The following is a 27,192-nucleotide window of genomic DNA, read 5'->3' on the forward strand; positions in this document are numbered from 1 at the left end:
AAAACTGTTTAAAACTTAGTTATTCCCTTTTTGGCGAAAGCTTTCGTAAGCGGCTTACGTTTGCTCGACATTCATACGCCCCGTTGGCCGCTGAAGCGCTATCCCCGCCCACTTCCACTTCCACTCCCATTTCCGTTTCCTTTCGCTAAGCTCGAACACTTGCGTAAATAAATGTATCACCCGGAGCGTCGGAAAATCGCTCTCTCTTGCTCTCTCGCTCGCTGATTTTTCTCACATTTTAATGCTCCAGTGTTTCAGTGTCTAGGTCGAGGCAGCTTTTTTTCCTGAAGGTCGCCTGGCTAACTGTTCGATGTGTCTGTATTGGATTTATCCCCCTTTTTTTTGGGGGGGGTTGGGGGGCGAAGGAAAGCCGAATGAAAACTATCGACCGATTGGGGGGATATTCACAAGGTAAACAGTCGGCAGATGACAACCAACTTTACTGTATTGTTTAAAGCCTTTCTACCTCCCAATTAACATTGTCGAATTTCCACATTTTTCCAATCGAATTAAAATTTGATCAACCATTTAATTGCATTATAATTCGCATTTAAATTGGCCGTCTGCACATTGTTCATCGGGCACCCACTCTTACAACTGGACACAACACCCACATGCAGTCACATGCAAATGGATAATTAAGTGAGTTATTGTTCAAGGACATAGTGAATGCTCACTAACTGCCCCGAACCATCCGTAAAAAGAATGGAAAGCTCACCGATGCACTGAAAGCCAATCACTGGAAAAAATTTTAGGGACACTGCAAGGAATATTATGCAATATAAGGGGTGCCACAGAAAAGACTTCGCGCTGATTTGGGGTAAAACATGTATAGATTAATATGGCACCTCTGGTAGACTTTAAATTTATTTATTAAGTATCAAAGAATTAATAAAATGTATGCAATTTGTACAACTATTTTTTAACGATTGCTGTCGAAATTACTAAAAAAGCATATGCCTTAGCATACGAAAATTGCAGCCATTTAAGGACCTTATAGATTTTTAAACCATTGAATGTTCTGTAATTTCCCTGACTTAAATAATATAATGATTCTATGACTTTCAAAAAAAAAATAATTAAAGTAATCCGTATAAGAGTTATTTCCATAGAACTATAAAAAGTTAATATTTTTATTAATATTTACTAAAAAAAAAAAAAATAAATAATTTAATAAAAATAAAAATATTAATATTTAAAACATTTTTTGAAGATAATTATTTATATTTCATGTTTATTAAAATTTGTTTTTATTTTGTTTTTACTTTAAAGTACTGTACTCCAGGGCGTATACTTGATTTAAGATACATTATTTTCCCACTGTCGGATTGAGCTAATTTTTGCACAGTGGCCCTAACGACATTACCACTCCCGCCTCCTTTTTTCGCCAAAGTCGCCCATTTTCCCATTCCAATGGGCCGTAAATCAAATTGCAAATCAAAAGCAGCGCCCAGCAGCTGCCATAAACTTTTATGGCAAGCGAGCGAGCGTGGGAAGAGCTTCGGCGGATGAGCTTTCCACGCTCCCGAAAGAAGAAAAGCGCTGGCTTTTCGCTCTCTCGCCTTTCACATTCGACTCTTCGCATTTCGCATTTCGCACCCACACTCGCGCTCGCTTTTCAGCGGGATTCTCCTGGCGCTGCTTCCGTTTCACTTTCAGTTGCTTTCGAATTGTCCGCCAAACTGGACGCTCCATGTGTCCGTTACTTTTCGATCCACCCACGGGAGCAGACAAAACAAAAACACTACAGATAGTGGTCAAAAGACATACTTACTAACATTCGGTGAAGCATCTGTTCTGGACAAGCAAAAGAAAAGAGAAAAGATCCTCGCAAAAAGTGTTGAAAAGTGAAGAAAACCAGAGAGAGAGAGCGGAAATACCATTGCAAATTCTTAATTGTGTAAGTCCCGCGTAGTGTACGCATGTACTTGTGTGTGTGTGCAAGTGTGCGAGTGTGTTCGGTGTGCGTGTGTGTGTGTGTATTGGTGTATTGGTGGGAGTGTCCTTCGAGGCCTGGCAGTAAATATTTAAAACAATTATAGCCAAAGCCCCGAACCAAGGTCCCGCAGGACCCGTTGACAGAGTTAATTAGGCGGCATCCCGTTACACGAGCATCCTGCGCGCAGGATAACTGCATTGTCTGGTTAATTCACCGTTAATGCAGCCTGATTACTAGCCATCCCGGCATCCCAACATCCTGTCATCCTGCCAGCCTCTGCATTGGACACCCAAAGCCACCCGATCGACCCATAATTCACTAGAAATGGCCATGAAAATGCGCTGCGATTGGAGCATTTTCATAGCATACTTTTTCGGGGCCAACTATGAGTGAAAGTGAAGCCTTGGGGTTAAGGCGAAAGTTTGCCCGGATTTTGCAGCAAGACTTAACTGAAAGTCCAGCCAACTCCAAACAACATTCAAGGAAACTTTTTAATAATTAAATGGCGATAACGTGATCCCGTGTTTAGTGGTGGTTTTAAAGTATCCCTGATAAAATTAACTTCCTAGGGGAATTTAAAAAACTGGCGCAAGCCTTAGATGGTAAATTATTTCTGTAAAATATATAAATCTTGGGTAGGTTGACCTTCATTTAAATCTTGAAAGTTATATCTTTTTGTTTTCAATAATTCTGAAAACCCAAATTTGTTTAAGGTTTTAAAAATTGAAACAGATTTTGTAAACCCTTTAAGTTAGCTAATAAACTTTTTTATTCAAGCCAAGTAATTAAAACCTTAACTAGTCGACCTCCATGAAAAAGTTTCTTTTTAAAGGTGGCTTAATTTGATTCATTCGTGAAACCCAAGTTAGCTGGAAACTTTAATTGGCTAGGAAGAGAACTGAGCTTTAGGTAGAACCATATTTAACAAAAAGTTGCTAGCAAGAATTTTGAAATTTGTTAACAAGAAATCGTAATACCCAAAAGTAATCCTTACGTTGAAATGTGCCATAAACCATATTCATATTTAACTTAAAATATTACTAGGGAATGTTCAATTTAAGTAGAGATTTAATGAGGCCAAGAATTTATGACTTAGATTGAGCTAAAATTGAAGCCGGATTGGAAGCGTAATTTGCATTATCCCGGAATCTTTTTCAATAAATTTGCATGTACATGTCGTCAGCCCGTTCCCCGTCGCTCCCAAATGCAATCGCTTCGTTGGGCATCAGGTGCATCCAATTCCGGGCCAAATGGATACTTCGGGCTGGGCAAATATTTGCCACAAGTTGGCCAAGAGTGGTGCATCCAGCCGTGGCCCTTCTACCATCGCCCCGCCCCCGCCCCCCGCTCAAGCCAAGCGTGGATGAACGCAAAATTAATTCCAGCTTCCACCCGCTGGGGTCCCTCGTTTATCCCCACGGACTGCCCCCCACTCCCTGCGGCATCTTCAGCACGAGTCCCGATAACTTTTTACAGCTCTCGGCCACCCTTTTCCTCCTTCAGCCTAAGTTTTTCCTGCCTTCTTCAGCGGGTTTTTTTTCGCTTTCTTGCCTCATTGTTATTGGAATGTCTATGTCGAGTTCTTTTTATTGTATACAGTCGAGCTTCAATAAGTGCAATATTATTTTTTTTGGTTCAACACAATAAATGATAGGATTGGTCATATTATAAAATAGATTTTTACTTTCCTTCAAGGTTAATTATGAAAGGTATGTAAGTAATACCCAAAGTACCTATGTATATTATTGTCTTAAATTCCACATCAAATCTCAAATACCTATTCTCTTGAAATTACCTTTTTTCAAAGTGAAGAAATCAAATGTATTTTAAAATTCCATTTTTACTATTCTAGTCTTCTTGTATGTTTTATATTCTTTTTAAAAAAATGTAATTAGTAAACATTGGCTTAAAGGTTAATAAATAAATTTTCGATACTTATAAAAAGTCACTTGTTTTGGAAAGTCTGTACAAAAGCGAACATAAAATACTAAAATATTAATTAATGGTTTATACCCATTAAACCATTCTCAAAATATATTACTATGTTTCTGCTTTAAGTTTTCTGAACTCTTGAGTACATTAAATCCAAATAGCCCCTGTTCAAAGGACACAGAAAATGCATTAAGTGATATTAGCAAGGGTTTCTGATAACTTATCTTGCTTATTACTTATTACTTTGGACATGGAATCTAACATCAAATTATTTAATTTCATCTATCCCAGTTCAACTAGGTGAAATATACCTGTAGTTGCCGTGGCTTTTGTTATAGTTATTGCTGTGGCTGTTTTCGTTGTTCTCGCTACCTTAGCATCCTTGCCCTTGGCGCGCGCTTTTCTTCCTCTGCTAGGGTCCTTCCGCCCCCATCCCCATACCCCCCCCCCCCCCCCTCCTCGTGTCGCTTTTTGTTCCTTTTCCTGTGTGCCTTGTGCCTTCCTTCCTGTTCGGCATGAACGTGCGTTGTTTCCTTCGCGCTCGGGCTTTTGGCATTGGCCTGTCCGTGTTTTGTGCGTGTTTGCTAGGGCTCAGCCTCAGTTTCCCAGCATTTTGGTTCTTTTTTTTCCTATTTGGCGTTTGCCATTTGCTATTTGTTATTTTATACGCTTGGCTTCGAGCGCTTTTCCTTTGTGTCTGTGTGTACATTTAAATCGCAATCAAATAATAATAAAAACTTCAGCGAGCAGGCAAAAAAAGTGATCGGTGACATTGTACTGGATACAGTGCATTAGAGTCGAAGCCATATCCTGATGGATGGCTGGATTTGGCTGTGTTTTGTGTCAGCCATGGCGTATACGCAATGTGGTGGATCTGTTGACTTATCGTCCGGGAAACTTCTTGTGGGCTTAAGTGGTAAATTGATAATATTAGGGGGGTCCCATGAGCCTTCTGGGATGTTTTGCTGCTAAGGAAATCTGATTTCTTTTGGTGAAAAAGTTTGTATTTTCAAAAATGGATATGTAAACATTGCTTTAAATAATTATTTAGTATTTTTACGATTTTATAAATATCAAGGTCAATGAAAACAAACATTTTAATAGCTAATAACCAAAGGAGCAAAAGGAAAAATCGATTACACATATTTATTGTTGCAAGCGTGCGGAATACACTAAATATGCGAACTTTGACCTTTGCAAGGGTGCAACTGAGAGTGGGAGAGGGGTCGAGAAAAGCTAGCCACGGCTAAAGCAATAAGCTGTTAAACTGCTTGTGCATGTCAGCACGAGCTTTTCCCCGGCTTTCCCGACACTTCCCGCTCCATTCGCTCACTATCTCTCCGCCGCAGATGTTGTTGCATTTCCCTGACAATGCAACTGCCAATATCCATGGATGTGGATATAAGCAGGAATACGGATGTGGAAGGCCGATTGTGTAAGTTGTTTGCGGCTAACATTGACATTTGTGTCCATTTAAGCGTAGTGCTTCCTCAAGGGAACCGCGCTCATATGCAACATATGATAATCAAATCAGATTGCGTGAATACATCGGTACACCTGGAGCAAAAGCCAGAACTGAGCGTTAAAAGCTGTAGAATTTGACAAGAGGGACTTCAGGATATAACCTAAAAACCCATCATATTAAAGATTAAAAATATTATCTTATTTTTTTAATAGAAAAACATTTTAATTTGTATGTTTTCCTTTTCTATATTCCCTAATAAATAAATAGTTTTGTGGCACAGATATCTCTAGGAAATAAAATTACTTCTAAAGGTGTCTAAAAGTGTGCAACAATATACTTTGAGTTAGGAAGGATTCATCAATATAGACATCTTATTTATTACAGTACTGTTGCAAAGCCCTATAAAATAGATAAGTTAAAGAAATAATCTGTTCTTACAATGTATTACTATTTTTATTGTGAGTGTAGTCCACCCACGTGCATACAAATTTCGAATATCTGCTCGCTTGCATCTGAATCAATGTCGAAGGCCGAAGGTTGCCTACACGTCGCCAATAAATTCCTCCCCAGCATAGCATCCTGTGTCAGCATTCCACCAATTCCTGCAACTGCTGCATGATCAAACCCTGCAGCATTTCCCTGGCCAAAATGCATCCGTGGCACGGGCAATCACGGGAATTGGGAATGTGCTCCGTCCGCAGGTTCGTCAGTTGCAGTCGCCGTTGCGCCTCTCTTCTAGAGCGCTTCTTCAGGGTCCTGACTTTGCAGTAGACACAGCTATAGATGGTAATCCCTGTTTATAAAGATACATCATTGTATTAGAAAGAAAATGCTGATAAGATTCATATTTTCTAGAATATCTACTTATTTTGAAGATTATTTATCAAATGGAAATTCTTGAGGGTAACATTGAGTCCAAAAGAAGCAAATTTGAATTTAGATCTTAAAATGGTGGATAAATCACATCAATGAAGTGTGAAATTCACGAAGATGCCTTTGATTGGGATTTGAAATGTTGTTAAGCCTTTACATTAATCACCACAATCTGAATTTAAATAAGTTAATTTTAAGGTTAAGGTTGTTAGATTGTTTCCATTTGGAACATAGTTATTTCGTACCTTAATGTTTCAGCTATTGAAATAAAAATATTTTAATCCGAGCCAACTTACCAACTCCCACAACGGCAATGTGTAAAAGCAGAACCATAAAGACAAAGCGAGCATAGTGCCTATGTTGCCTCAGATCTTCTATTGGGAATTCAATTTCCCCATTGCTGCTTATATTTGCAACTGTTTGGCCAACAATAGAGGTTTCCACCAGCGTGTTCAAATCTAATTCCGTGGAATTCTCGCCAGTATTGTTTTCGTTATCGAACTCGAACATTTGCAGCAGCTGCGTTTCATTTAGCCAGTCAAAGTCTTTACCGGAATGCATAGAAATTGTTATTCAAAAATAAATAATCAAATGAAACACGGCAGCATTCCAAAGTGCACTTACCTGTAAAGTTTTCATCGGATTTGACCAGGGGATCAAGGGTTATCGATGCGAACAGCAGCAACGTCCACCTGGCCATGTTTACCTGGGCGGACAGACCCATGGTGTTCCGGCAATTGTTCCAATGCAACTGAACAAACTTAAAGCGTTCTGTTGGGATCAGTTGAGTGTTATCAACAATACAGCTGTTTCTGGGCAACGAAAGACAACTTTAATTGGTTGATCTTGATTTTGAAAATATAAAGAACCCCATGTCAAGGAAAGAATGCATGCGTAAATTCTTCTTAAGATAAAGATAGATGATTTTATAAGCATGGCCTGCAATCAAAGCCTTAAAAATGTAAAGGTTGGTTGGAATCCACATAAATAGATTTTATTGAAATTACAAATTAATGTTCCGGATAAACCGATTTCAAGAAACCCCAAAACTAGATGTCCTTATAGGCTATCTTAGTCTTAACATAATATTGGCCCTTTAATGTATTTAAATGAAATTATCCTTATAAGGATTATATTATAGAAATTTTCAGAAAAAGGCAGTAAAATATAGCTTCTTATAATCTAGTTAAATGCCATCCAAAGGACTTCCAGTGGTCTATGCATTTTCTAGGCACATTGTGGGCTGACCCCACAGTTTCCTGTGCACAGTGAACTCCTGGCGATGCGACAGTTGCTACAGAGGCAGTTGACCTTGGTGGTGTGCAGGAAGGTCAGCTCCAGGACGCGGGCCGTCTCCTGGGGTAAAGTGGGCCACACGATGCTCTGGGTTCGCGGGGCGTAGACATCGAGGCCATCGGATGTCAGCTCCACAGCCTTCGAAATCCGGCAAAAGCAGCAGATACATCCTGACATCCAAATGGAATCGGAAATATCCGAAAAGTGAGTCGGTCAAAGTGATGGTTAACATTAAAACTCACCCAGAAACCCTAAAAGAATTAAGATCATAAGACCCAGAAGAGTCAGCGAAAGGATTTTCATCTGAGCGTCTGCCCACATGAAATCCCGACTTTTATTTACCATCTCATCGCAATGATATTGGTCCAATAAAATGGAAAGTCCTACTATGACAAAAGTGCATCGAGTGGCTGACGCGAAAGACATTTTGTAAATGGTTTCTTTCGCTTTCCACCAAACAATAAACAACTCTAAAATGGGAAAACAAACGAAGGGAAAACAGCTGGAAACAGATGGCGACATCGCCGTGGAACAATAACAATTGGCTTGCAAACTTGTGCGCAAATGAAAATTTTACAAGTGCTAATCGGCAAAAAGCTTCTTTTGGGCATTTCACCGCCACTTTTTCTTCAACCACGAAAAATAGAAAAACTACTTTTTTACTTTACCAGCAGAATTGTTGACTTAAAGGCTTTGGATTATTCGAGACTTCGGATCTTAAAAATAAAATTCCATTCCAATTTAGTATAATCAAAATTCAAGAATTCGAACTTGAAATAGGTTTATCTTGGTCTTAATCAAGGATTTCTTAGTCTGCATGATTTTTTTCCTTTTATCAAACTAACAGTATTTTAATATGGAAAGAAACCGAAAAAAATACTATTGCATACTTTTACACACCCTTTTAACTTATAAGTGATTTTAAGCCCTGGTGGTCTGTGTGGCACCCTCTTATATTTTGGGAAAAAACACATTTGGCTTGCCAATATGTCCTCACTTAAAAAACGAGTTCATACCCTTCACCGCGGCCCACCTCTTCAGCAATATTCCGCCCACATGTCTGAAAGCATTAAATCTGTGTATTTTGCCTGGGTGTGCATTTGTCATAAACCAAATAAAACGCAACCCATTTGCCCTGAGAAATTACATTTAAATTGCAAATTTAAAGTAAAAACAAAACACGGCAGGCAGCATACGCAACACACTCGACAGTCAGATGCACTCAAAACCATGAAAATGTATGCAAAGGTGGTAAAAAACGAGAAGGAAATGCGAAAATTCTGCGAAAACTGGATAACAAGAAAAAATTATTTGCAGACATAACTCACTTAACTGCCAGATGTCTCTCCTCGCCCTTGTTTATTCATATTTCACGCCCATCACTCTGGTGCATTAATTTTTTCACTCTCATTTTTTTTCCAAATTCAAAACAGAATTGCATGCGATGCCCTTTGGGCAACTAAAAACACAAACGCTTTTAGTTGACGTAATTTTCAATCGATATAGGGGCAATTAACTTAAAAATAGGGTAATGGATATATTGAGTACACGATTATTAAAGGTGACTTTGAAATTGTACCCATTTTCTTTGACAACGCATAACCCCAACTTGTTATCCACTTAAAATATTTTCAAATTCAGTTCAATTAGTGTCTGGGAAAAACTGCATTTCTTTTCTTCGAGTCCAGGTATTTGTTTTTCCTAACTTCCCAGAACTATCCCTCTACCTAAGAAAGGAAGGCCGCAAGCAATACAAAATTTACTCTGCCATTTTCAACAATTTAATCAACGAAATGATTTGCAATTTGAAATTCATAAAAAAAAGAGGAAAATCACTTGAAATGCCACTTTACGCGCATTTTGATTGTGATTTAGCGCTGAATTTGCGATTACCAGGACGATGACAGCGAAGGACGACAGACGATGACGAAGTAGATGAATATTTAATGCGGGGAGCAGGACCCCCAGGGAGTAGAGACGAAGGACCCCTAGGTGAGGCAGGGGGTGGGGGGGGAGCAGCAGAAAATCTGTTTTCCACAAGCATTTTCCAAGGGAAGCACTGGAATGGAGGCAACTTCGTTGCATCGAGACAAATTTGTATGCGTGTGCTTTGGCCTCCGCCGATGGTCGCACTTACATACATATACAGAGCTATAGCTATAGCTCCCGCAAAACTGAATAATCGATATTGCACTTGAAATAGCACCAATAATTCATTGAACAGCACCAACTACCCTCTACATGCAAAGGGGCCAGCATCATCTGCTCTTTTTGTTCCTCCCGATGGTTTCATTTGCATCCACTTTTCCGAGAGGCAACACTTGTAACTGCATAATTATTCAAGGCTTTGGTGTCCATCGCTCAGCCATTTATCATCCAATTGCAGTTGTATGTATGATTTAAACGTTTATGCAATCAACATATACCTATTATAATTTATAAAACTTCTACAATTTACGTAACCTACGTTTTATGTTCATATAAGGTTGTTTAAGGCTCAATTTCAATTGTACTGTCATGATTGTCTTCATTACCTGTAGGTGATATATCATGCAGAGGACCTATAATTCATTTTTAATGTTAATGTTGTTAACTAAGAAATTTCAAATTATATTAATACAACTAATTTAAATATTATAAAAGAGGTAATACTAAGTTACTAATAATTAATGGCAATGACCTACGTCACCCGTTTCCTTAGTTATTAACTTCTACATTTCTTTTAGCAATTTGTAATAATTTAAAAAATGTACAAACATTAGAGAAAACATTACAATCAAAATTAAAAAAAAAAATTTTTTGCCATTTTCTACTCTTAAAGATGATTTGTAGTTCTTATCGTGACAAAAACATTTGTATAAAAATTGAAAAAAAAATTGTTTCGGATTTTTACAATCCTGAAGAGGGTTAGTAGTTAGTAGTTAGTAAAGAATTAAATACTTGATCAGCATTACTTTTACTATTGGTTGAGATCTCAACCTACTCTGATCGTTATAAAATATTTGCATTTAGATTATGTTTGAAAATCGCCTGATCGAACAATAGGCTAAAACATGACAAATTTTTATGTTTATGTAAAATTCTAATATATGAAATATGAAAGAATGTTAAAAGATATCGTCCGTTCCCTTTTTTTCGTTACCATGTAAAGCCTCTACTATTTGGCCCGACTTTATATTATTAATTTTTGGTATTATAATTTTTTTGCAGTACTTTTTTCATATCCTAGGCCCACCCGTTCTCCTAAACATAATCCGCCCACTTTCACCCAAGGGGCGAAGGTCGCCACTCGCTTTGTTTGCCGCTTGTGGGCAGCCTTCGTGGGTTCAAGTTCAAGTGCTCAGAGCTTGCCCCTTCGTAATTGCCGTGACTTGTGCAACAACAGAAAATTCAGATGGAACGGCGCTGATGATTACCATGATGCCGATGACGAAGGTCCCTTGTCTTGCCTTGGGCTCTTGGGCCAGGGAAATTTAACTTTCGCATAAAAATGTCAAAAAAGGGAAAATTATGAAATGCCAAAAGGCGGAAAACGCTGTCGGCGGATTGCTGGCAAAAAAAAAGAACAGGAAAACTAGAATGCAGCTCATGTAAGCGGCTCCACCACCCTTTTCCCCATTTCAGCACTGCAGATTCCCAAGGTCGTTTAGTGCAATTCACCCACCGCCGCCCCTTTGTTCTCATCAAGCGTAAACAAGCGAGAACGCGACGGCAGAAGCTCGAAAACATTTTCACACTCGAATTCACCAAACATAAACAAGGCATAGAACGAGGGTAATGGGGGGGGGGGGGATTTGGGTGGTATATGGAATAGGAGTTCTACTCCAACCCCCCCTTATTTATTTAGTTTTTCGCTCTCACACGTGGCCAACTTTTTATATTAACTATCAACTTTTTTTGTGCTTACAAAACGACCAGGGCAACCCTGCCACACATTCATTATAAAAAAACATGGTAACACTAATAAAAACTGGTATTTATAATTATATATTTGACCATAGAAATCTCTTCAGGAGAATTTCGGTGGAAATATATATATAAGCATCACACAAAGAGATTTCTGTGACACCCATGAATATAATTTAACCAATACTTATTAAACTTATTTAAAATTGCGATGACAACTCTTTAACTCGTTTAATACAATTTGTAAAATAGGATCATTCATCAAATCAAATTCACTAAAACAAATATCCAATTTCATTTACTGAACTATCAAACTAGTTAATATAAATCCTCTTAAAAACCCTTTAAAAAATTCATTTTCATTCATTTACTAAATCGGATAGTTCAATTAAAAGTTTAAGGGATTTTAGTTGTATTGTTCTTTTTGTATTCAACTATGGGATCAAACATCAGCAATAACTATTGACCAAACATTTGCTTTACAATTTCGTTATATCTCCACCCGAAAAACCCTGACCGAGTGTATTTCTTCAATCAAGTCTCATATCTAAATTGGAACAGCAAGTTCAAAGTTTACTTTTCAGTTGGCAAACTAACCCAACCCATTTATTTACTTAACCCTAATGCCAACTGTTTGTGCAGACTCTTTTACACCGATAAAAATAAGGACAAAGAAGTAGATTCTTTTCTTAAAATTGTGTTTTAACTTCTAACCGTACTACTTTTTTTTATTATTTTATGAAAGACAAAAAAAACCTTCAAACGCAACTGCCAATTTAATGCAATCAATAAAATGTCGTGAACAAAATATGAAATGAAATTAAATTTTGATATTTCGTTTCAACTGTAGACTTACGTGCTCCGAATAGTCGAATTGCTGGAATATCGCTCGTAAAAATAGTATAGATTTTCTGTGGGCGTTAAAACGCTTTCGTTTTCACCTGACCGCTGCGAAGGAAAACTTTCCTAGCTCTTTTCACGCTTTTTCAATGGAAACTTTAGCGCTTCCGACTGCCACCCCCCGCTTTTCATTGTCAGCCGCTTGTGTTTCGCTTATATTCCGAAAAGTTCGCACAAAGCTAAATGTTTATTTGTACTGCAGTTAGTTCTCCGCCAGTTTGTTTGTTTGTTTGCTCCTCTGTTTCGTTTTATTGTGATTTTTTCTGTTTGTCGCCGCTGAATCGCATTCTTGGGCCAGGAGGAATCATTAGGAACTATTTACTAAGCAAATGCCACGGGCATTGCGAATGGGTTGGAATAGTTGCAGGCGGAATTCTGGACCGCAAAAAGGGGAGGGAAAATGGAAAAACCAGGCCAGGAGCAGAGCAACCTTGCTCGAAAATGGCAATGGGAATTGGGTATTGTGGTTTTACCCCATTTTCCCTGCGGCTCTTTCCACTCGGAGATGGAATTCCCTGGCCTTTCCCACGATTCAAAGCACATTTTCACAGGTTCACTGAGATCTGAGATCATCATTGGCACACTCACTTGCTTAAATACACATTTGACTGCCTAATTACGAGGCTGTCAACAAATTGCCATAAAAAAAAACAACACCATCTCAGCCAAGAAAATGTCACAAGAACGTGACCAGGCAAAAAAACACTCAAGCAGTGCCGGAAAAGCAGGAAAATCCTCTCACATCTCATCACATATCCCATCACACGATGTTATGGCCACTACAGAAAGTGTGACAGTTGGACTATATAGTATAAATTATACATATACGGTGTATGTGGGGTGTGTCTGGGGTGGCTGTGAGTGTGTGGGTGACTGTGAGTAGGTGTGAGTGCGCCCAGCATCAAGTGCCATTGACGGCGCGTCATTTTCTTGAGTACTCATTTATCCCCAGCTCAAAAAGTTAGTACCGTCAAAAAAAAAACAGTCCTGTAAGTGTATTTAATTAAAGAAACGGAGATTGCAAAATGTGACAGCAGATTCTTAGTCGATTGAACTAGGATAAGATTTGAATTAGCTTAATTAAATAGATTTTGGATGTCAAAAATTATACTTTCACTAATAAAAAATGCTTTATAGATAAACCAGATTTAACAAATGGGCCCACAATATTGCTCTAACAGAGAGTTTTTATTCCTTTCTAAAACGAAAATTTCTGACAAATTGTTAGGTGGCTGTTAATGAAATTCTAAATAAAGCAAAGTTGTTTTTTATAATATACACTTAACTTCCGGCTGCGATAATTAAATGCCAATATTCACACTCAAAAGCTAATTAACTAATTTTCCATACTTATTTTTTAAACCAAAACTTATTAAGCTGAATATTGTTTCTATGTTTTTTTTTTTCTTTATAGGATTATTAGAGAACCCATTATTGTGTACAATTTAAAGATCCTTCAAGGACTTTCATAAAATGAAACTAACAAGTAAAAAGGAGAGAAGAAAAAGGCGAAAAATATTAAACTAATCATCATCAAAGTCAAGCTTAAAAAATTTATAAATAGAAATGCAATTAGTGCCAGCAAAATGTAAAAAAATACCAAGCACCTGCAGAAACATGACTAATGACGCATAATAGCTTAAGGCAAACATAAAAATAAATAACAAATATTACTGAATGGACTGACGCGGTGAAGGGAAGCTTTACAAACTAATACAAGCTTTATCAAAAGGACATGAAATTCTAGAAGGGGCCACCCACCTAATCAAACGGAAACTCAAAGTAGCCATTGCATTTATAATTGATATAAACCTGTTTAAACTAATTAGTTCATGATTAGGGGTATTTAGGTGAAAGTTTGCAATTTAATCTGACCTTATTTAAAGTTATTTGCACTCTCGTGCAACAATGCTAATTTAACATATATATACATATATATATGCAGCTTTAGTCAGATGACCTTTCTTCATTGTTTTCATTTAGCTTGCATCGAGGTCAATAAAATTCATCAGTATGCTACACATTATAAATTAAGAGCTCTTGGCCAGCTGTGAAAATTGGCAGTTGGCCAATTGGTTGTCACCTGTAAGAACTATTTAATCAATTTAGTTATTTGCATATTTTGCAGCTGGAGGAAGATCGAACTGCCACCGAAATGGGGCAGAGCAGTAAATCTGGAGCTGGCGGAGGAGGAGGCGGCGGCGTGGTCTGTCCCTCGACGGCGATCAGTGGTTGTGCCTCCGGAACGGCTCTCATCCAACTGGACGCCACTGGCCCAGGAGCCGGCGGAGCAGGAGAATCGGAACATGAACGAGGCACTTGGACGGGTCGCTTCGATTTCCTCCTCTCGCTTCTGGGCTACTCAGTGGGCCTGGGAAATGTGTGGCGCTTTCCCTACCTGTGCTACAACAACGGTGGAGGTGGGTAGTCATAAAGTTTACAAAATAATATTTATCTAGAGGGAAAAAGATTAGTTTCCTAACGTTGCTATTTGTAGGGGCCTTACAAATCCCCAGGTGTCTTAAAAAATTTGTAAACGTAATTTTACGTGTCTAAAAGTGTGCAGTGAATATGGAATAATAGACTTTCTAAATGAATACATGGTTGCCCTGAGCTTAAAAATGTTTTTGCTTACTTTTAGACACTTAAAATGACATTTAAATTTTAAAAGTAATTTCACAACACTAGTGATTTTTGAGGCACCCACCACATATTATTAATATTTTCTTATAATTTTTAAGTTAAAATATTATTAAGGATTTCACAGAAACTAAAAAAAGTGGCTAAAAGTATGCAATAAATTAGTTTGCTGCATAATTTTAGGCATTTTTATAAGTGATTTTAAATTTACAGTATTTATTTAAAGATTTTTCCAAATAAATGTATAATTTTATTGAAACACAATATTTTATAGGAGCCTTCCTCATCCCCTTCACCATAATGCTGGTGATTGCCGGACTTCCGCTGATGTTTATGGAACTCTCCTTCGGTCAGTATGCCGCCCTGGGTCCCGTGGCCGTCTATCGCAGGTTCTGCCCGCTCTTCCGAGGATTGGGTACCGGCATGATCCTGGTTTCCGCCATTGTGATGCTCTACTACAACCTGATCATCGCCTGGACCATCTTCTACATGTTCGCCTCGTTTGCCCCGGTGCTTCCGTGGCAAAATTGCGAGCCCGCTTGGAGCACAAAGTGTGAGTTTATCCCCTGGGGACAAATATATAATATGATGGCTCCAATTAATTAATAGGCCAAAGCACTCAGGGAAAAAAGAGATGAGAGGATGCCAGATTCCTATCTTTTGTTACGTTTTCCCCGTAATAAATTAAGCAAATTGCAAGCTGTCAAAAGTAGAATTTTATTTTGCTTTTCTCCCTGCTTTGTTTTTGGTTTTGTCCACTGGCGGCACGTGGCTCGGTTGGGAAAACACATGGCTAAGAAAATGAGGGAAAAATGAGGAGGCAAAATGGTTGTGTAACCTGCAGACCCCGGAGACAATTGATTCAGGGACCAAAGCAAAGATAAACACTCAGAATACCAGGGAAATTTCCAAGAAAACTTGCAAATCATTGCAAACAAATTTGAATAAAAAACTCCATAAGTTCGCAGCTAAAATATCCGAATAGTTAAAGTTAACCTAATTCCAGGGGGATCAAAAGTACATCATTCATTTGGCCCTGAGGCACATTCACATCCACATCCACATCCACATCCACATCCACATCCAAACGACCACGTCCACATCCATTTCCTTCCTTCACGCACACGCAAACAATAAAAGTATGAACAAACTTTCGCTAAGAATTATAATAATAAACAAGATGGAGGAGCGGAACAATAACGCATGGAGGAATCCTAGGCGCCTTGAAGTAGGCAATTGTTTTTGTGCCTCGTTTGACATTGTAAGGTGAGAGCTGCTAGTGTGTGTGTGTGTCCTCATAAGGACTCTCCTAAGATTGTGTGTGTGAAGGCGTTTCATTCGCTGCTTTTGACTTCTTTGCCCGGAAACAAACACACAGACACTTTAAAACGTTCCGTCACGCGAAACGCATAAATCTTTAACGAGCATTGAACGCCGACTCTTCCGGATTCTGGAAATAGAAGTTGGCTGGATTTTCATTCTTGGCCGGAAAAGCGTGGAAAAGTTTCCATGTAGGTCAGAAATGATGACGGGCGTTTTCTGAGACATTTATGAAAGACATTCAGCATAAATTAAATTTCTTAAGTGCTTTCCAAATGTTGAGACTAAAAGCAAACCAAATGCATAAACAGTCATAAGTATCTTAAAATGCCTTTCCACAAGAAGGGCTTATGTTTCGAAACAAGGAATTTAAAAATCTAGATATAACTTTTTATGTACGTTTTTAAAAAATTTTGGAGATTTACATATAAAATATGTCTACTTTTTTAGAACCTTCTTTCATTCTTTTTTATGTTTTTTATTATTATTTATATTTGTTTAGCTTATTTTATGGCTGACAACTTTAAAGCACTGCCAGGATATAAACACATATACGCACACACATTCTTAAGTAACTGGGTGTGGATTAGGTGGAACAAGGACTATAGTTGAATAGCTTTGAAAGTTTTGCATAAATCAAGGCAGGAAAACCACCCAGAATAACGCTGCAATAACTGGGAGTACTAGATGTTTTAAGGGACTAGAAATGAGCATAAAAACACTAAAAATCATTCTTCTTAAAAATATTTATAATCTGAAACATTTTAATAAGAGATAAAAGAAAGAAATTTTCAAGTACATTGTTCTTGAATTGAGAACATTCGTTCTTAAAATCCGTGTAAGTAAATTTTGGTATCAATGTTCTCAATGCTAGAACAAAATGGTAAGAAAACAAAAGTTAAATTGAGTTTATTGAACTACTTTTTGATTAGTATACAATACTGTTTATTTGTTGAGATACACAATGTAAATACCCCCAATTCAACTTGATTTGAAAAAATTTAAAATATTTTCAACTTCAAAAATATTGTTCTATTTTTAAGAACAATATCAACTCAGATGAGAACATCAGAATATTCTCTGTGTATAGGTATAACTTACATAGGTATATAACAGTATAATACAAATATTAGATTATTAGCTGAAAAACCAATATAATTTAAGTACCCGCACTTTTTATAAGTAAATCACCTTTCATTAAAAACATCTAGGTAATACCACAGCGGCAACTAACGTCTCTCTTCCTGCCCCCATAATATATATCCATGATTTTATGTGAGAGGATGGCAAAGTAAGCCACCGTCCTTGCCAGCGACTTGGAAATGGAATCAGACTTAGACAGAGGTCCCTGGTTGGATGCCATTTCCGCTATTATTATGGCAGCTCAGAAATCGATAATGGATGCTATTGAGAATATTGAGGGTCCCCCGTCGCGTCTGTTCCTCATATTTCACCTTCTGGGTAACGAACACGGCAGCTTGAAATTGTTAAAATGACAAACAATTATGTCTTAACTGTTTTTGACACTCAATCGTTGGCTGAGGAACATTCAACCTTGGGCCGGGCTTTTCCCTAAGCTCTCGGGATACAAAGCGAGGGAAAGTTGAGTACGGTTGGGGAAAATATTATGTACATAATAGAAGAGAAAGTGAAAGAGAGCGGGAGAGGGAGAGGGAGAGCGACTGCCTCGGCAGACAAGCAATTTCTTAAGGATTTTATTTATTGACACTTTTCGATTCGCCTTTCGATGCTGCCAGCATCCTGACCTCGTTGGCCGCCTTTTGTCCTCGTCTGTTTTAGATGACAAATGTTTACTTTTAGTGTCACGATTAAAATGTGTTTAACTCTGTTTGTCCATGGATATGGATTGAATGTCGCACTCTGTTTGGCTTTCCACTTACTTGTGTGTTTATATTTTTTCAGTAAATATTTGTATAGATTTTTATTGTGGCCAATAACGTAAATGAGCTTACACGGTAATTGGCCTAAGACTAACAGTTTACTTAGTCGAAGCTCTAGAATTCTATGGAAAATGAAAACCATCAAAGTTTGCCATCAAACTTAAAGGTTCCGAATTTAAGGCCACTCAAATTCAATAAGAAAGTCTGGGCGTGTGTATCCTTTTCCAACCAGGATATTTACACACACACAGTCCCTCGCACTCACAGGGATTTATTTTGAATGTGTAGACCGCCCGAATTTGTTAGGCAATCCTCGTTTCTTTTTCAAATAAAATTTATCTCATACGAATCGCTGTGTGCGTTTGTGTAATCAAATTAATTGCAATACAAACAGATGCAGACAGGCAAATTAAACGGCGTGTAAACACTTTGAAGTTTTTTACAAAACCATCAACCAACCGACAGCCACATGAAATTGTTCTCAAATTTATTTCCCCGTCGGAAAATGATGCTGATGAATTGGTCTGATGAATGTATGTGGGGTTGCTGGAAATTTAACCTTAATTCTGGCAGGGAATTTCGTCTGTAATTGAGGGGTTTTATTCGGATTCCACTTAGGATGCTGTAGTATGGTAATACTTATAAGCAAGCGTTGATTGGGCTTTGAAATATGTTTTTAAGTATTTATGAAAACCTATTGCATTTCCGCATAATTAGGTACTGTCAAATGGAAAAGTCCTGGGGCTTGTCCTTTATCATCTTCCTCATCCACATACAAGTTCAACTCAGCTGTCAGTTAGTCATTTTGCGGATATTGGGGTGAAAAACTTTGGCGGTGACACATTCTCGCTCACTCTTTTGACACTCAGCACGCATACATAAGTCAAATGTCATATGTCATAAGCAGATCCGGAAATTTCAACTTTTGTGGAATTTGCACTAAACTTGATGACAAATTTCAGGTAAACAGGCTACTAAAAACGATTTTTGGTGTTTTTTTTTTGGTTAAATATGAGGTCTTGGTTAAAGTAAGCTTCTCATTAGGGGAGATCTAATCGAAATGCTGCCCGAAAGTACTTTATAGACGTCAAAAAATCCCCAAAAAGTAAGGAAAACAAGACAGATTGCTTTGGCATTGAGCTTTCACCCCCGTCGTCGCAGCAGAAGTTACAAGTTTCGAGAACCTTTGTCCAACCCTTTTTGACCAAAGGACTTTGGCATTTCCAGACCCGTTTTTTTTTATGTTTGCCCGAGCTGCCCCTTTTGTGTTCTCCTACTGATTTGCTACTTTGTCCTTTTAATTATGTAGCCGGACACACAGAAAATAAAGTTGCACAACCCAACGCAGCCCGACCGACAAATAGTTCATAAATATTAAAATGCTCTCTAACCTTTTATGCATAATTGAGTGGGAGTGGGTGTGGAAATCCAGATCAAACTTGCTGACAGCCCAAGTCTCTTCCAGATTGCTTCTCGTACGCCCAGGCGGATCAGTGCGAGGCCACCAATGGCACCTACTACCATAGAACCTGCCACAATGCCACCTCCGCGGCGGAGAACAACATCACGGCCTTGGCCCTCGGCGCCCTGAAGCGCCCCCCCGCCGAGGAGTACTTCAAGTGGGTATCCAAACCATCTTTAGGTCTTTACTTAACCATTTCACTTTATTTTATTCGTATTTTGCAATTAAATATTATATTTTTATTATCAACGATAGAGTTTGGGATTGTTTTGATAATAAACAAAACGATTTGAAATTTTGTTTGCTCAGAAAAATATATCATGAAAGAATATCTTTATTCTTTATTCGAATTACCGCGGCTAATTCACTATTTCCAATTTATTCAGTTGGAGATTTTATTTTATATGTACACACTTACGTCATAATGTTTTTATTATTAACAAGGATATTTCATGTTAATTTAATGGGTTAACGATGGGTTACAAAGTAAAATTGTTTCCGAAATCTCTAAGTTACTAAACACACATTACATATTATGGTATCGTTAAATTACCTGTTCTAATTGAAAACATAAAAATATAATTAAAACTTGAACACGTTTTATTAAGTCATTATTATATTTTTGAGTAGTAATTATATTTCTGAGTATTTTAAGCGAATTCGATATGCACCAATGTTAATATCTAGTTGGCCTAAAACCATTGTTCTTATACAAATTATTTAATAATCTTGTTTCTATAACAGTTAGACGATATAAGAATATTGACAAAGAGGTTTTCAATTTACATAAAAACTCAGAACAGGCCCAATAGACTTTTGATTATTACAATAATAATATAATAACAAACAGGATAAATGCTGATCCCAAAACTTTAAAATCAAGTTACTCTTTTCAAGCTCTAAATACTGGTACCGTGAAACTTCAGACCTTAAAGATATTAAATAGTAGAATTTTATTTATTTAAAATACTGTTCAAACTATACTATGTCTTTTCATCCATGCACACTCCCCCTGCCCTTTGTAAGCCTCTTTTTCGATTTGAACTTTGGTTTTGCAGCAATTTTGTGCTGGGTCTGTCCAAGGGCATCGAGGAGACGGGCAGCATTAAGCTGTCACTGGCTGCCTGCCTTTTTCTGGCCTGGGCGATTGTGTTCCTCTGCCTGTGCAAGGGAGTCCAGTCCTCCGGCAAGGTGGTCTACTTCACGGCCCTGTTTCCCTACGTCGTCCTCGTAATACTCTTTGTCCGGGGTGTCACACTGCCGGGCGCCAGCACGGGCATTATCTTCTATCTGACGCCCGATTGGAAGCAGCTGGCCAATGCCCAGGTAGGTGTTGCATCTTGACCTTGCAAATAAACTTGCTCATGGACCTGGCCTTAATTTGAAAACTCTTCTTCTAGGTGTGGGGCGATGCTGCGGTCCAGATATTCTTTGCACTGAGTCCGGCCTGGGGAGGCTTAATCACGCTCTCGTCCTACAACAAGTTCTCCAACAATTGTTACAAGTAAGTATAAAATATTAAAAACCCATCCTGAGAGTGCTGAAAAAATACATTTTAGAGCACTGTTTCCAAGCGTAATAAATGCAGTCAGTCGAATTTTAAAACACTTAACTAAAGATTATAGTTCTAAATAAGTCTAGAACATTTTCAAGGCCTTTAAATCAGTTAAAGAAGGGTAAACAATCTAAGAATGATAGAACAATTGATAAGATATTTGTCCCAATAAAATTCAGTTTGAATTCGCCCCTTGAAGACGCTTCTTATCACATTGATATGTTAATATATGTTATAATATTTTGATATTATCAATATTTCAATTCAGTTTCTATTTAAGTTCAATAAATCGCTGATCTAAATCACATTAGCATTCGCTTTTCGTTTTTTTTTCGATTTGAAAAAATTTGCATTGAGAGGTGTTCGAAGAAATTTCAATTTTCCATATTACATTTTCATTATTCAATGGTACAACTTACACTCGAGTTAAGGAGTTAACGCAGTTAAAAGGGACTCGATACATAATGAAGGCGTATTTTTTTAAGAAATTTGTAAGCTAAGACTATCTAATAGGCTATATAATAATCGATAAACTATAGTTACTTCTTATTTTAGAGTGTGCTAGACGAGAATACTTTTATTGTAATATACATAAAAAGTAACATAGATCTAAATCTTCTTAAAGGGACTCTCTGATCGTGGCCTTCTGCAACATAGCCACCTCGTTCTTTGCCGGCCTGGTGATCTTCTCCATCATCGGCTTCTTGGCCCACGAGCTGAACGTGGATGTGGAGAAGGTGGTGGACCAGGGCGCGGGTCTTGCCTTCATCGTCTATCCGGAGGTGGTAACCCGACTGCCCGTATCGCCCGTGTGGGCCGTCCTTTTCTTCGTGATGCTGCTGACCCTGGGACTGGACTCGCAATTCGCTCTGATGGAGACGGTGACCACTGCGATTTTGGACAGGTTCCCCAACCTGAGGCAGTACAAAATCTGGGTGGTCCTGTCAGTGGCCATTTTCGGTTACATCGGCGGCCTGGGCTTTACCACTAATGTGGGTATTTCTTGAAAGTAATCAGTCTATAAAACTAATTTATATTAATAATCCTGTAGAGCGGCATGTACTGGTTGCAACTGATGGACAAATATGCAGCCAACTGGTCGGTTCTGTTGATTGCCATTTCGGAGTGCATTCTAATTGCCTGGATATATGGATCCCAGCGGTTCCTCAATGATATTCAGGGCATGATTGGCAAGCGGTCGTGGTTCTGGAACTTTTTCTGGGGCATCATGTGGCGTTATATCACCCCAGCCACGCTCTTGGTGAGTCTATATTCTTATTTCTATTACTAAATGTATTCTTAATTATCTATTGGGTTTTAGTTTATTCTGTTCTTCAACTGGGTGGAATACAAGCCGGCCAAGTATGGTCACTATGTGTATCCCATGTGGGCGGATGCTGTGGGCTGGATCGTAGGACTGCTGCCCGTGGTGGTCATCTTCTTGGTGGCCTTCCAGGAGATCTGGCGGGCGCCGAAGAATCTCAGCTTCCGGGAACGCATCAAGCACCTGCTGCAGCCCACCGCCGAGTGGGGACCAGCGGGAAGACCCTGTGTCAATCTCCATGCCGAGCGTTACCAGAGCCAGAACTACGATGGAGTGACCAACACCAAGATCCTCATCGAGGCCGACTCCTCGCCCAAGCTAAAGGCAAACAAGAAGGACAAGCAATTGACCCTGGATGTGGATGTGGATGTCGAGTGCCTGCCACTGGCGACTGTGGGCAAGCGGCCAGGACCGGCAAAAACAATGGGCAAACAGAGCAGCAGCAGCAATCTGCAGACAACTGCCAAAAATGGCACCCACAAGTCGCCAACAACCGAAACTAGTCCCAGCAAGCAGACACTTATTCCGGCTGAGAAGGACACTAAATCAGCAACCACAAAGGTCCTGGCTGCCGGAACCCAGAGCAGTGGACGTGAGTGCACCGCAATGTCCACTTTTGCGGGCGGCGGGGAGAAGAATCCAACGAAAGTCAATTTGGCGACAGTAGCAACAACTGTGGCCGCCAGCAAAACCACAACAACAGCAACTGTTGCTGCTGCTGCTGCTGCAGATGTCATCAAAGCATCGCCATCAGCTTGTGTTGCACCTACAATTTTAGGCAGTGTGGCTCCAGGTGCAACAGTTGCTGCTGCGGCGAATGGCAAAACAACTGCAGCTGCTGGCAAGGAGCCACCTAAAACGACGGTATCAGCAAGTGCTGCTGCTGCTGGTGCCATCAAAGCAACGCCAACAGCTAGTGTTGCACCTACAACTGCAACAATTGCTGCTGTAAAAACGCCATCAGCAGCAATAGCTGCGTCAGCCAAAGGAAAGCAAGTGGATAAAGCAGTTCCAGCTCCACTTAAATCGACAATATCAGCAAGTGTTTCTGCTGCTGCAGGAGCAATCAAAACATCACCACCAGCTAGTGTTGCAACTACAACTTTGGTCAGTGTCAAGCCAGGAGCAACAGTTGTGGTTGGAGCTGCAACTGTTACTGCTCCTCCTAAAGAATTACAATTGGATAAAACGACTCCACTCAAGACGACAATATCATCAGCTGTTGGTGTTTCAGCAACAACCAAAGACGCGACAGCAGCAAATATTGCTCCAGTCAAAATAACTCAAGCAGTAAAAATCACACCAGTTGCTGCTCCATCGGCAAACGTTGCTGTTGCCAAGTCCACAACGGCATCGGTGTCGAAGGCAAATATTGACTCTGGCAACAAGCCAACGGCTTCTTTATCCACTTTTAAGTCGGATGGCAAACCAGCAACAACCACTGCGACAACAACCCAACCAGCAACAGTTGCTGTTGGTGTGACAAACGGCAAGGTCGCTCCAAGTGCAGGCGGCTTGGTAAGAGCCACCAATATCACAGCAACTGCTCAGCCATCGGTTAACCAAACGTCGTCTAAAACTGCCTCGAACCCGAAGCCAACAGCAACTTCAGCAGGAAGTGGCAAGATGGCAACATCGGGCGATATGTCCAGCAGCAAGCCAGCAGATAATCCATCGGCAGTAAAGGGCGCGGCCAGCAGCAACATGTCGGCAAAGTCTGCGAAAGGTGGCAAGACAAAACCCAGCGATACCAGCCCTACAAAGTCAACAGTGAAAGCCATAAAACCCGGCGCGACCAGCCCCACAAAAGCCGCAACATCTGCTGCTGGCGTGGCAAAACCAGGAGCAACTGCAGCAGGCAGCAGCAGCAGCAAGAAGGCAGCAACATCGGGCAGCCAGGCCAAAACGAAAGGCAATGCATCGGCAACCGCAACTGCATCAGCAACTAAGAAGTAATAAGACCTAGAGCATCCCATGTGGGATCCAATTAGGCCAGAGGAAAACGGTTCAACGCGTAGTTCCCAATATCGAAAACTATTTTTATAAGTATATGTGTATCTAACGAGCTAAGCCACCCACTTAAACTGTAAATGTAAAGAGTTTAATTAGGGGATTGTGTAAACGGACACTAACTAAGATCAAGTATTTTATAGATATTTAATTTGGATTGGCAGTGCGGAAGAGAGGATGAACGAACCTTCATGTTTCCTATGCGAAAGTACCTATTTATCAGTCATCACTGTGGGATAGCTGTTCCTTAGTACCTTATTTCAAATGATGGCGGAAAGACTCGATTGTAATAACCGAACAAGTTAACGTAGGATTTAGAACCGGATTCGTGTGGTGTTTATTTAGTTTCGTGTGTATATCCCCTTGGATAACCAGTAATTGGGTGCCAAGTAATTCGAGAGCAATGTTGAAAGTGCAATGGAAAACGTTGAGTTTTAAAAATATATAAATTTATATACAAATATACAAAGGTTACAATTAATCAATTTACACAAATGACAGATCATTTGATTGGTTTTTTTTACTGCAAATATTCTTAAGACTACTTTGGAGGGCAAGAACACCGGATAGCGGAGGTATTTTTCCGTTTTATAAGTGCGTACATTTGTTTATAGAGCAGTAAACATCACCCGAAAAAAGCAAAACTTATTATATAAATGTAAAATGTATCTATGTGCTCACTGTACTCTATGTTTTCTGTGCTAACGAGAGACTCATGTACCTAAATGTTAATCAAGTTGCATCAAATCCCTATTTGTGTGCATTTGTATAGTTAAGCCAAAATATTTAGAAATGTTTTATGTGCGTGGACTAGATGGAAACTAAGCCAAATAAGGAATAAATGCTCACAAGAAAACCAGAAAAAAACAATAATTACAAGTACATTTCTAGAATTTATATAACCATTGTTGTGTATTCATGTTGAAAATAAAATATATAAATATATTAAAATATACAAAAATAGAAACAAATATAATATTCGTAAATATTTATATGTGTTTGTACCTGTAGTTAGTTGGGATAATTAAAAAACATCTCATATTCAGAAATGATGTAATCTGAAGACAATGTGTTACTATTTTTGCTTTTCGGTTTATTTTGATATAATCTATTATAACAAATTTGGGGGCGTTCAATTGAAGACCCCAACTTATAATTCAACCCCTGAGAATGTGTGATAAATAATTTGCTCCGGCTCAATGTAATTTTCAATTTGTGTCAAACATACTTTAGGCGTAAGTGAAAAATTGGAAACAGGAATATATATTAATATGCGAATTGAAATTGTTGTAATTTGAGTTTGTTGTTGTTGTTTGTTTAGCGCAGTAGCTGTGACACACGCCTAAATACATACATATGTACCTAGACCCTAGAAACGTATAACGATATCTGCACTTAAACAATTAATTGCCGTGAAATTTATAATTTCGTTATTAAAAAAAGTACTAAAATTAATAAAATGTTATCTGAATAATACATCATTCTGAGAATTTGTATTATTTTATTGGCGACCTTTTAATTTTACGGCAATTAATTTTTTGATTGTAGTATATGAAATAATAAAATTAGCCATCGATATTGCATGTTTGTTAGTTAAACTGGATGTGTACCTGTAAAATAAAAATGGCAACGTAAGCTAAGCAGAATTATCAAATTAATATAGTTAAGAAATTATGTACCGGCTGTTCGAAAAGATATAAATAAAAACAGATGCAATGCCGCAATTTGCTCAAATTTAACGTAAGTCGCAAGTGAATACACAGAAACATAAACTGTCAATTCAGACACGATAATTATAATTTTAAAAATATAACAAATTACTCAATTGGCATACAAAATAGTGAATTAAGAAGAGTTTACTTTAAACATTGAACAGAGGAGCTTCAAATTTTATATGAAACTTTGGAATGCTAACGGAATAAATCAAAATGTTTAAATAAAAATCCAAAGAACTAGGCAAGTAATCAAACAATTGCAATTCATATCCCTGTAGACCGAAAAACGAATATATTCCGAAATGAAACCCATCAACCGGAAAACCCACCAGCTGCATGATCAACAATAAAGTATAAAGAGCAGGAAATCTATTCAATGTATGCATTTTAAGCGAATTAATATTTAAGAGGAAATAACAGAAGTCAGAATTTAAGAATTGCTTTCAGTCAAAACGGAAAACATTAATAGTTTTCCTGCAATTACCACCTTCAGTGAACTTCTTTGGTTATACATATTTCTCTTAATTCGAAAAATCAAAAGTTGTTTGCAGGATTATGAAATCAGAAAAGTTATTTTCAGACGGAATTGAATGGCTGCATCAAGAGTCTCAGCCCATTTCTTCAAACAAAATTGAAAAGCAGAAACTGGGAGCTAAATATACAATATATCTTATTAAAATAGATGTATAACATTTTTGCTGTTCTGGTAATCAAAAATATATGTTATATCAAATTAAAAGTGTAAGCAAATATTACACATATTCCACAGATGCCAATAACTAAACGAGTAATCATAAATAATTATGTTAAAATGTAACATTAAGCAAGGAAAAAACAATATTCATGAATAAATATTTATGGGTTTTAACAAAAAAAAATATACATCGATATAAAAATAATGTGGAGGGAAACAAGGATGATAGTTATCTCGCGGATTTAAAACCGATTCGAGCA

The 27,192-nt window shown here is 38.4% G+C and overlaps 2 protein-coding genes across 2 annotated transcripts; one reads left to right on the forward strand and one right to left on the reverse strand.

Moving 5' to 3' along the window:
* Positions 1-1,668: 1,668 nt before the first annotated feature.
* On the forward strand, positions 1,669-27,098 carry GlyT (Glycine transporter). The gene is made up of 9 exons (XM_017074761.4): positions 1,669-1,900; positions 14,440-14,731; positions 15,226-15,504; positions 19,638-19,791; positions 20,693-20,960; positions 21,035-21,138; positions 21,815-22,181; positions 22,241-22,450; positions 22,511-27,098. The coding sequence occupies exons 2-9, from the start codon at positions 14,467-14,469 to the stop codon at positions 24,467-24,469; spliced, it is 3,606 nt and encodes a 1,201-aa protein (XP_016930250.3). The 5' UTR covers positions 1,669-1,900; positions 14,440-14,466; the 3' UTR covers positions 24,470-27,098.
* Positions 5,784-7,931, reverse strand: LOC108009988 (uncharacterized). The gene is given in 4 exon segments (XM_017074762.4): positions 5,784-6,129; positions 6,506-6,754; positions 6,834-6,915; positions 7,458-7,931. Coding segments are annotated over 4 exon segments (1,014 nt in total). The 3' UTR covers positions 5,784-5,920.
* Positions 27,099-27,192: the final 94 nt, after the last annotated feature.

The sequence above is a fragment of the Drosophila suzukii genome, chromosome 2R, assembly GCF_043229965.1.
Source record: "Drosophila suzukii chromosome 2R, CBGP_Dsuzu_IsoJpt1.0, whole genome shotgun sequence".
Classification (NCBI taxonomy): domain Eukaryota; kingdom Metazoa; phylum Arthropoda; class Insecta; order Diptera; family Drosophilidae; genus Drosophila; species Drosophila suzukii.